General features: G+C 35.0%; 1 protein-coding gene across 1 annotated transcript in view; it reads left to right on the top strand.

The window, feature by feature from the left end:
• The window catches only part of Tbc1d8b (TBC1 domain family member 8B), a 67,567-nt gene that overhangs the window by 28,510 nt on the left and 26,792 nt on the right, over positions 1 to 12,265 (top strand). The window contains exons 6-8 of the mRNA XM_048796870.1: positions 1,900 to 2,049; positions 3,065 to 3,215; positions 3,722 to 3,936. Of these exons, the coding sequence (XP_048652827.1) occupies positions 1,900 to 2,049; positions 3,065 to 3,215; positions 3,722 to 3,936 (516 nt within the window). The remainder of the gene's footprint in view (positions 1 to 1,899; positions 2,050 to 3,064; positions 3,216 to 3,721; positions 3,937 to 12,265) is intronic.

The following is a 12,265-nucleotide window of genomic DNA, read 5'->3' as shown; positions in this document are numbered from 1 at the left end:
TAAACTAATGAAAATAGCTTTAAAGAATCTTTGTCAACATATTTAGCTTAAGAAAGGGAGAAACACCTTTAAAAAAACATGAAGTTTTGGGCTGGGGTTGTGGCTCAGTGGTAAAGTGCTTGCCTAGCATGTGCAAGGCACTGGGTTTGATCCTCAGCACCACATAAAAACAAATAAATAAAGGTATTGTGTCCAATTGCAATTAATGAATATGATATAAGTAGAGAAGTTAAACTTTACTAAGTATGTTGGTAAAGGTTCCTGAAAGCTTTTCTAAGGAAAAGCATCAAATTAATCCTCTGGAACCCTACTACAGTTAGATGGGACTTAAAAAAGTGCATTAATGCAAAAACTGGAAAAGCTCTTTTACCTTGTTTTCTTCCATCTTTGTGTAAAGGTATAATTCAAACTTCAGAAATTTTACAAATTAACCTTAGCTTTCATTTCTTGCTTTCAGAGATGGCTAGAGTTGAGTAACTGGGATCTTCTCTTGTATAGCTTCTTTCCTTGGGTCACTTGCAGCTCTGCATATGTGTGCATGCTTCTAGATCCCTAAGAATTTGTTGAAACTTTTCAGCATTCCATATGGTCATCTGGTTCTCCATTTCTTCCTTTAAAATCTTCAGCCAGGCTTTTGTTTGCCCCAACTGAAATAACAGCCTTAAGCAATTATGATGTTACAAGAAGATTGCTGTTGTTTTCTATAATGCCCTAGAAACAGGCTTTTTTTTTTTTTTTAACTTAGCAAAGCTGTGAATCAAATGATAACATCTTGCAGGTGGAGATTTTCCAGGGAGCTACTAGTTTGGTTTAAACATTGACTGTGCTATGGGATAGGGATGGGGTTTTTAATGATGATCCTAGAGTTTCACTAGCTATCATAGTGCCAGTTTTCATGCCTATCATATTTCCAAGTTTGGGAGGGAGAGAAGATAGGAATGGCCTCAAGTTAAAACCCCACAGACTGCTGTTCTTACTGAGACACTTTAGTTTTCTGTTTGTTTTTGTTTATGGTGCTGGGGATCAAATCGAGGGTCTTTGGCTGGGGTTGTGGCTCAGTGGGAGAGCATTTGCCTAACATTTGTGAGGCACTGGGTTCTATTCTCAGCATCACATAAAAAAATTAATTAATTAGGCCTGGAGATATAACTCAGTTGGTAGAGTGCTTGCCTCATATGTGCAAGGCTCTGGGTTCAGCCCCCAGCACCGCAAATAATAATAATAATAATAATAATAATAATAATAATAATTGATTAATTTAAAAATAAACTTTTTTAAAAATTCAGCGTTTTATGTGTTAGGCAAGAACTCTACCACTGAGCAGTATCCCCAACCCTCATTGGTTTTCTTGAATAGATGCTTTTCAATACATTCTGTGCCTTTGGTTAATTTCTGGTGTTTTCGGTGGGGGGGGGTTGTTTGTTTTGTTTTTGATACTAGGGCTTGAACCCAAGGATGCTTAACCATTAAGCCATTTTTTGTTTTATTTTTAGGCAAGGTCTTGCTAAGTTGTTTAGGGCCTCATTAATTTGCTGAGAGTGGCTTTAAACTTGCAATCTTCCTGCCTCATCCTCTCAAGCTGCTAGGATTTAGGCACAAGCCTCCATGCCCACCTAATTTCTGGTGTTCTGAAATGATTTATTTTGAATGTTTTGCCAGTATTTTGTTGCTTGTTGGGTAATGGTTTCACTGAGGTTTTGAGTTTGTTTTTCCTGAAGTCAGTTTGTTGATATCTCTAATTCTGATAGGAAAGCAATGTTTCTCTGAGACATTGCCATAATATTTAATATGTACATAGATTGTAGTTTATAAATGACAGATAAAACCTTAGCAGTTTTTTTCTTTCAGAAACTTTTAAGCATGCATTTGTTACAATTACATTCTTTCTTTGTTTTTCAGGGTACTATTGGTTCTGACTCTACAGAACCATCTGATAATTTTGAGATGCGATCTTCAACATGTACAAAAGAATGCAGTAAAACTGTGAACACCGAAGCCTTAATGACAGTATTTCACCCTCAAAATTTGGAGACTCTTAATTCTAAAATGGTAGGAAAATAAACTATTCAAATCTATGAACTGGAATCTTAGAGATCAGAATGTACCAGGGCTGATAACTCTTCTTTTGAGATTTGGAAAAGTTTACCAGAAAGTACTACTATGTGTGTTGTTTGGTTCCACAACACACAAAGAGTATTGTTAAGATTAAGAAGTACTGAGGGCTGGGGTTGTGACTCAGTGGTGGAGCACTTGCCTAGCATGTGTGAGGCACTGGGTTCAATCCTCAGTACCACATAAAAATTAACAAATAAAATACAGGTATAGTGTCTGTCTACAACTAAAAAACTACTTAGAAAAAAAGAATAAGAAGGGCTGGGATTGTAGCTCAGTGGTAGAGTGCTTGCCTAGCATATGTGAGGCACTAGGTTCAACCCTCAACACAACATTAAAAAATAATAAAGGTATTGTGTCCATCTACAAATAAAAATTTGAAAAAAATAATAAGGATAAGCCAGGTATGGTGGTACATGCCTGTAATACTAGCAATTTGGGAGGGTGAGGCAGAAGGATGGCAAGTTTGAGACCAACCTTGGCAACAGAGCAAGAACCTGTCTCAAAATAAAATATAAAAAGGGCTGGGGATGTAGCTTAGTGGTAAAGTGCCTCTAGGTTAAATCACCACTACCAAAAAAAAAAATGAAAATAAAAAACAAATTTTTGATATTCAGTTTTATTTGCATATATTTCTAATAATCTATGCTGAAATGTAGTTCATTTGAGAATACTGATGGTTCAGAGCTTTACCTCCTATGCATGACCCCTTTACCATTTTTATTTGAGCTTTAAGAATTATAAAATAGTGAATTAAAGCTGTTTTGCTCACATGAGTTTAAGTGATTTTTGTGATGACAAGGTCCAGGGTTTGAATTCTATGTGAATACTGATTTTTATTTTGTAGGTTCTTGATATCCATACATATTGTTTCATGGTGAAGAGGGTGGGCAGTTTATTTTAAAGAAGTTATTTTCTCACTCTGTTTGATTGCTTTGATTTTTTGATACAGTTGAAAGAAAAGATGAAGGAACAGTCATGGAACATCCTATTTTCAGAATGTGGGCGTGGTGTTAGCATGTTTCGAACCAAAAAGACTGGAGATCTGGTCGTAAGAGGGATTCCAGAGGCTTTAAGAGGAGAGCTCTGGCTGCTTTTTTCAGGTATTTCAGCTATTAACTTTATTCATTTAGCAGAAATTAGGGAATTATGCCCTAAGCTAAAGAATTACAAACATGAATAGGACAAAGTCTTACTCATCAGGAATTCAGGCTAGTCAAAGAGAGAAAGATATGTAATTATGTGTACTTACCTATATATCCACACATCTAGTGCCTGAGCAGAATAATTTATTAGGCAAGATATGTCCAATTGATGGAAATCTCTATCTCTAGTGTCAAAAGAAAGTTAAATGGGGAAAAAATCTCATAAAAATGTTATTCTCTTAGATACTGTTAGTTTGACATTTTAGATACCAGTGTAAAGCTTTTTCGTTTCCTTCATTTTCTTTTGTGTATGTCTTTGTGTTCAGATATAACTTAACATAAAGCTAAATTTCAAGGTAATGAAATAATTTTAAAATGCAATTCTTCATATATATGCTAATATGCTACTATATGCAAGCTATATTATATTCCTTTTTTGTGTGTGAATGCAATCATCTATACAGGTGCTGTTAATGACATGGCTACTAATCCTGGCTATTATGCTGAAGTGGTTAAACAGTCTTTAGGGACCTGCAACTTGGCTACTGAAGAAATTGAACGTGACTTGCGTCGTTCCCTGCCTGAGCACCCAGCATTTCAGAGTGACACTGGCATATCTGCTCTGAGGCGGGTACTTACTGCCTATGCATATAGGAATCCCAAAATAGGGTACTGCCAGGTATGACCTCACTATGAACCCAACTGTGTGAATGTTTCAAATGATAAAATCACATTAAATCCAACTCTACCAATTTGGGAATTTTATGGAGTGGAATTGATAGTGAATATTATTAATGTAAGTATGATAGTAGTAGGAATATTTAGAATTGATATTTATTAATTTATCTTTTTCACTTAACAAGTATTTTTGAGTCCTTGCTCTATAAAAGATATGGTGCCACATGTGTAAGGCTATTTTAAGATATGTCTGGTAGGAATTTTTCCATTAAAGAAAGAAATATATATGTACACACACATATATATGTACATATATATTTATATATACTTATATACATATTAAAATCATTTTCATTGGGAAAATGAAAAACAAGTGAGATAAACTACTAAATGATTATAAAATCTTGTTGAGATTTATAGTAAAAAGAAATTATTTCATCTGGGAGAACCAGAAAAGGTGACATTTTCAGGTCATGAAAATTGGTGAATTTTGGACATAAAGAGATAGAATGCAAGAATATTCTAAGTGAAAGGATCAGTGCAACCTAACAGAGGTAAATGGGGAGTGTGTATAGGACAATGTTCTGTTTAGTAAAGTGTATGGTTAATGAAGCAAAGTAGTTGAAGAAAAAAATAAGGTAGATTGAAGCAGGTCAGTCATTTGGAATTTATTTTATAGGTAGTAGAGGAATCATTAGGAAAAAATCCTTTAGGAATACTCTGTGTTCATTAGGCTAGACTGTTAATACAAATAAATAATAATAAATAAGAGAAGATTGTTTCTTAAAGGAATAAGCAGAAGAAAGTGAGTATTTAGGTTAATAGACAGTTCTTTGTGAGATTAAGGTACTCTTCTGTTGCTATTACCACAGACAGAGGAGCAGGTAGAGGAGATGAAGAAACTGTGAGAGATTTGACAGAGTAGGCCTGGAAGGTTCTTACACCACTTCACCCACATTCTATTGGAAGATGTTTATCACATGGCCACATCTCTTTAAAAGGAAGTCTGTGAGTGAAGTGTTGTGGTACATGCTTGTAATCCCAGTGATTTGGGGGGCTGAGGCAAGAGGATTGCAATATCAAAGCAAAAATATAACTCAGTGATGAAGCAACCCTAGATTCAATACCCAGTACTGCCAAAAAAAAAAAAAAAATCAAAAGGAATTCTATGACATGTAGTGTGAGCTGAATAGACCTGTGCCCAGCTACTATGGAAGAAGAAAAGATTGAATTATGGGGAATAGGAAGTACTCTGTACCATACATTCATTTCTAATAGGTTGAGCACCCATAAAGATTACATATCAATACCATCTATCCATTGAAACTTATTAACTGAGATTTTTTTGGGGGGAGTAGGAGTTACTGGGACTCAAACCCATGGCCTTGCACATGGTAGGCAAGTACTCTACCACTGAATTACATGCCTAGCCCTAGAGAATTTTTTTTGAAAAACAATTTAAGTACATGAACTGTCTAAATGACAAGTACTTTTTAGCATATTGTTACATCTATGAAAGGTACAAAAGATGCATAATATGTCTTTTCTCAAAAAGCTTGAACTCACAGTTTAGCTATTGTGAATAGTTTAGCTATTGTGAATTGTGCTGCTATAAACATTGATGTGGCTGTGTGTCTGTAGTATGCTGTTTTTAAGTCATTTGGGTATAGACCCAGGAGAGGGATAGCTGGATCAAATGGTGGTTCCATTCCCAATTTTCCAAGAAATCTCCATATTGCTTTCCATATTGGCTGCACCAATTTGCAGTCCCACCAGCAGTGTATGAGTGTCCCTTTTTCCCCCATATCCTTGCCAACACTTATTGTTGTTTGTATTCATAATAGCTGCCATTCTGACTGGAGTGAGATGAAGTCTTAGAGTGGTTTCGATTTACATTTCTCTAATTGCTAATGGTGATGAACATTTTTTCATATATTTGTTGATTGATTGTAAATCATCTTCTGAGAACTGTTTGTTCAGGCCTTGGCCCATTTATTGATTGGGTTATTTGTTTTTTTGGTGTTTAACTTTTTTGAGTTCTTTGTGTACCCCAGTGATTACTGCTCTATCTGATGTGTGAGGGGTAAAGATTTGCTCCCAAGATGTGGGCTGTCTATTCACCTCACAGATTGTTTCTTTTGCTAAGAAGAAACTTTTTAGTTTGAGTCCATCCCATTTATTGATTCTTGATTTTAATTCTTGTAACAATGATGAATGGATTAAAAAATGTGACTATACACAATGGAATATTATTCAGCAATAAAAGAGAATAAAATTATGGAATTTTCAGGTAAATGGATGGAGTTAGAGAAGATAATGCTAAGTGAAGTTAACCAATAACAAAAAACCATATGCTGAATGTTTTCTCTGATATAAGGAGGCTGATTCATAGTGGGATAGTGACTGGGAGCATGGGAGGAACAGATGAACTCTAGATAGGGCAGAGGGGTGTGAGGGGAAGGGAGGGGGCATGGGGCTAGAAATGATGGTGGAATGTGATGGTCATTATTATCCAAAGTACAGGTATGAAGACACGAATTGGTGTGAATATACAATATATACAACCAGAGATATGAAAAATTGTGCTCTATATGTGTAATAAGAATTGTAATGCATTCTGCTGTCATATATAAATTTTTTTTAAAAAAAAAAGAATGCCTAGGGAACCCTCTGCAAAAAAAAAAAAAAGCCTGAACTCATGGGGCTGGGGTTGTAGCTCAGTGGTAGAGTGCTTGCCTCACAAGCACTAGGTTGTGAGACACTAGGTTCAGTCCTCAGCACCACATAAAAATAAAATAAAGATTTTAAAAAAATAGCTTAAACTAAGGTGGGCACAAGCACACACCTGTAATCCCAGCCATAGGGGAGGCTGAGTCAGGAGGATGATAAGTTCAGAGCCAGCCTCAGCAATTTAGCTAGGCCCTAAGCAACTTAGCAAGATCTCTAAATAAAATATAAACAGGCTGAGAATGTGGCTCAGTAGTTAAGCACCCCTCAGTTTAATCCCTGATACCAAAAAAACAAAAAAGCTAGCCTGGGGTTGTAGCTCAGTGGTAGAGCACTTGCCTCTCACACGTGAGGCCCTGGGTTTGATCCTTAGCACCAAATAAACAAACAAATAAGTAAATAAATAGAAAGATATTGTGCCCATCTACAACTAAAAAAAAATGTTTAAAAAAAGCTTACACAAAGCTTGTGATGTTATCTCTATGAAGTAGTTTAGAGATGGTTTCAAAGTAGGCAGCATTAGATTTTGATTTCTAAAAGATGAGAGCAAATTTAAACAGAGCAAGAAGAAAGTTACTCTGGGTTAAGGTAACCATATGAACAGTACCATTCAGGTGAGAATTGAGCCTACCTTAGAGATCAGACTGGCTAAGTTCATGTATCAAGTAGTAAATAAGTTTGTATGTGGAGCTGGGGTTGTGGCTCAGTGGTAGAGTGCTTGCTTCACATGTGTGATGCACTGGATTAGATCCTCAGCACTGCATATAAATAAATAAAAAATAAAGGTCCATCAACTAAGAAATATTTTTTAAAAAGTTTATAACAGACAAGATCATGGAGAATCCTTAAAGTCTGAGAATATAGAGTTTTGAATTTAATATGGTAAACGAGTTATATTGCTTTTGGTCAAAAACCCATGTAAGCTATACAGATATGTTAATGCTTACCTGGCTTGCATATCTATCTCTATCTGTGTTGAGATATGCCACACACTAACTTCACCTTTTCATGCTTTATAGTATATTCAGAAAGTCATACAACTATCACCAAAAACATTTTCATCCTCCAAAAAGTAACCCTGTATTCATTACTATTTACTTTCCATTTCTTACTTTCTCTGGTCCATGCAATCATTACTCTACTTTCTTTCTCTATGAAGATGCCCAGTATAGACATCTTATCTATCTGAAATGATAGTGTATGTGGTCTTTCATGTCTACCTTCTTTTATTTAGTATATGGTATCTCTACCTCATTCTTGTTATGACTAAATAACTTTCTATTGTATGGATATACCACATTTTGTATATCTCTTGAACAGGTGGTGACCATTTGGATCATTCCCATATTTTGACTGTAAACAATAGTGCAGCTATTAATATTCATATAAAAGTTTTTGTGTGGACATTTTTTTATTCCTTTGGGTATATTTCTTGAAGTGAAATTGCTAGGTTATTTGGTGACAAAAAGTTTAACTTATTAGGGCACTACCAAAATATTTTCCAAAGAGACTTCACCATTTCACATTCCTGCCAGGAATGTACAAGGGGTTCCAATTTCTTCATATACTTAACTACACTTACTATTTCTCTTTTTTGATTTCTGCCATCCAATTGATTGTGAAGTAGTATCTTCATACCCTTGATAAAAGTCAATTGACCATAGATGTTTGGGCTCTTTATGGAATGTTGATTCTGTTCCCTTCATTTATATTTCTATCCCTATGCCAGTATCACATTGACTTGATTACTGTGTCTGTGTGAGTTCTGAAATCAGGAAGTATCAGCCCTTTAAATTTGTTCTTTTCCAGAATTTTTTTGGTGCTTTCATTTTTATTTATTTATTTATTTTAAAGTTTTGGCTCTTTTACATCCCTCATATGTCTTTGAATTTTAATATCCACTTGACAATTTCTTCAAGGAAAAAAAGCCAGATAACTGTTGCATTGATTGAACCTGTAGATCAACTTGGGGAGTATTGAGTATTAACAATATTAAAAGGATATTTTTCCAAGCATTTTAATCTTTTTTAATATTATAGTAAATGGAATTGTTTTCTTGGTTTCATTTTTGGGTTATTTGTTGCCAGTATATAGAAATACAGTTGATTTTATGTATATTGATTTTATATCCTATAACCTTGCCAAGATTATTTATTGTTCTAGTAAATGTTTTGTGGATTCTTTAGGAATTTCTACATACAAAATTATGGAATCTGAATAGTAGTACTTTACTTCTTCCATCCCAATCTGAATGCCTTTTTGCTTTTTTCTTGCCTCACTGACCTGGCTAAAATCTTCAATACAATGTAAAATGGAAGTATTGATGTTGTTTTGTTGTTGTTGTTGTTGTTGTTTTGAAATGGAGTCTCCTTATGTTGCCCAGGCTGGTCTCAAACTCCTGGACTTAAGGATCCTCTGACCTCAGTATCCCGAATAGATGGAACTACACGTGCATGCCACTATACCTGGATTAATAGAACTGTTAAGAATGTGTATCCTTAGGTTATTATTTATCTTGGAAGCAATCAGTCTCTCATCATAAAATATAATGTTAGTTATGAAGATTTTGTAGATTTTTGGTTTTGATACTGTGGCTTGTACCCAGGGGCATTTTACCACTGAGGTACAATCCAGTCCTTTTTATTTTTTTTTAAATTTTGAAAAAGGGTCTCACTAAGTTGCTTAGAGCCTCACTAAATTGCCCAGGCTGGTCATGAACTTGTGATCCTCGTGCCTCAGCCTGAACTCTCTAGAATTACAGGAATGCACCACTACACCCAGCTGAATTTTTGTAGATTACCAGGTTGAAAAGATTCTTATATCCTCCTATTTTATTAATTTTTTATCATGAAAGAATGTTGGAATTTGTCAGATGATTTTTTTCTATGTCCATTGAGATAATCATGTGATTTTTTCCCTTTCTTTTACTAAAATGGTATATTTCATTGATTGATTTTCATATGCTAAACCACTCTTACAGTCCCAGAATAAATCTTGGTATTGGTGTGTAATCTTTTTTGGTTACATGTTATTGAATTTGGCTTTCTACTATTTTGTTCAGGATTTTTACATTTGTATTTTGTAAAATACATTGATATATAGTTGTGATGTTTTTGTTAAATTTTGGTATCTGTATTTTTTAGAATGAGTTGGGTAATGTTTCCTCCTCATTTGTTTTGAAGAGTTTATGAAGGACTGGTGTTAATTCTTCTTTAAATGTTGAGTCGAATATGCCAGTAAAGCCATCTGTTCTTAGAGGTTTCTTTCTGGGAAGTGTTTTCATTATGAATTCAATCTGTTTACTTTTATAGATCTGTTTAATTATTTCTTTCTTCTTGAACTGGTATCAGTAGTTTGTGTTTTTATATTTCTGTATGGTTAATAATTATATTCTCTATTTCCTGGTTGTAATAATTTAGTCTCCTCTCCTTGTTTTTTAATGTTTTGATTAGGCTCCTTAAAGATACTTAAGTCTTTTTGTCTTTTTAAAAAATCTTTTCAATAAATCAACTTTTGGTTTAATTTTTTTCTCTATTTTTATTCTGATTTATATCACTTTCTGCTTGCACTGAGCCTCAACTTTAGCCAGAGGTAAGATTAGGCTTTTCTGTTCTTTCCTAAGCTACATACAGCTATAAATGTGCAGAAAACCAGGCATATATATGTCCTTCTACTTTCCCAATAATATGTCAGATTTTCAAAGTCCCCAGATCTTTCTTAACCCTCTGTTAGCCTATTGTTTGGCCCAACTGTAATCTATTCTCTGAGACACACATGTTAACAGCTCTGATGGTTTTCAATAAAAACCCTTGGGGAAAAGGCTTTTTGTACTATAGGAGCCCTGTGTCAGGTCAAATAAAGATAGACTTGTGAGTAGAATCTTGCAGAAGACTACCAGACAGATTAAATAATGATAATTCTCTGGGAGTGGGGCTTTAAAGTAGCTCCAATCCTACCCTGTTTCCCTGGTGGCAGCTGGGTACTGGTTTTCACTTTGATTGCTGGGTGGTGATGTTTTTGTTGTTGTTGTTATTGTTTTGGCATTTCTTATTTTTATTTGTTTTTTTACAGTGCTGGGTATCAAACCCAGGGCCTCATGTATGTTAGGAAAGCACTCTATCACAGAGCTATATTCCCATCCTTAGGTGTTGGTTTTTATCCTAAAGCTGAAGAGACAAAATGAGAATAGAACTGTTGAAGCATCAGACTTGCCTGCCAGATCCTCCACCAAGTTGAGGCTCAGAAAAGTGGCTACATGCAGGATTTTAAAGACTGCCAGTTCTTTGTGATCTTGCAGGAACTATCTCAAGGGGTCATACAGAATAATAGGCATGAGTTTATTTGGAAAAGTTAAATAAGAGAGATGAGCATACAGCACAAGTTGCGGAATAGACCTTCACCAGAGAGAACAGTGTAGTTTTTACAGGACCTAGGTTTTTAAACCAGATGAATTTGGAAACCCTCCCCCTCTGAAATTGGAAGAAGTAGATGTTGGCCCCAGGAAGTCATAGGAAGGCTCCAAGGACTGGAAAAGAGCCTAAACCTGAGAAATCCTTTCTGAGTCTTGGAATCTTTGGTTGGTATAAAGGTCACAAAAGTTTCCCCTGAGTGGCCTCAAGTATATTGTTTTTTAAAAGAAAGCACATGATGGGGGTCAGCATAGTAAACCCAGTGTGAACAATTATCCTCTTAACCTCATATACCTGCCATTGGTGTCTGTTATCTATCAGGATTATTGCCACAGAGCTCATTGTTTTTACTGAGACTCAGGCATTTTCTTCAATAGATGTTACCTGCCAGTGTTCTTATTGCTTTTATAGAAGAAATATTTTTGTAAGTCCTATGGTACCATTTTCACTCTGTTCCCTCCCTTATGGCTTCTTACACAACAAAGTGAAGAAGTAAAAATGGCTTGTGATCAAATATTGTCAAGGAATTGACATAGTTAGTATACAAATCTATTCAAAAGGTATCAAAATATAAAAAAATGAGCAATGGACAGGAAATGATTAGTCACAGAGGAGGAAATGCAGAATGATAATGAACCTGAAAAAGAAAGTCCAACCTTATAGAATTGAAATTAGAACAATGAGATACCATCTACAGTATCAACTTAATAAGGGTAATTATTACAATTCTCAATATTAGCAAACGTGCAGTGAAATAAACATTCAAACACTATTGGCTAGGAATGTAAATTGGCACAATCTTTCTAGAATGTAATTTGGCAATAATATTAAGTCTTTAATAAATAATACCCTTTGGTAAAACAATTTCATTTCTATTTTTTTTTTATTTTTTTTTTATTGTTGGTTGTTCAAAACATTACATAGTTCTTGATATATCATCTTTCACACTTTGCTTCAAGTGGGTTATGAACTCCCATTTTTAGCCCATATACAGATTGCAGAATCACATCAATTACACATCCATTGATTTACATATTGCCATACTAGTGACTGTCATGTTCTGCTACCTTTCCTATCCTCTACTATCCCCCCTCCCCTCCCCTCCCCACCCCTCTTCTCTCTCTACCCCCTCTACTGACCTTCATTTCTCCCCCTTGTATTATTTTTCCCTTTCCCCTCATTTCCTCTTGTATG

The sequence above is a fragment of the Marmota marmota genome, unplaced genomic scaffold (genome assembly GCF_001458135.2).
Source record: "Marmota marmota marmota unplaced genomic scaffold, marMar, whole genome shotgun sequence".
Taxonomy (NCBI): domain Eukaryota; kingdom Metazoa; phylum Chordata; class Mammalia; order Rodentia; family Sciuridae; genus Marmota; species Marmota marmota.
This window is presented reverse-complemented; position numbering and strand designations above follow the sequence as displayed.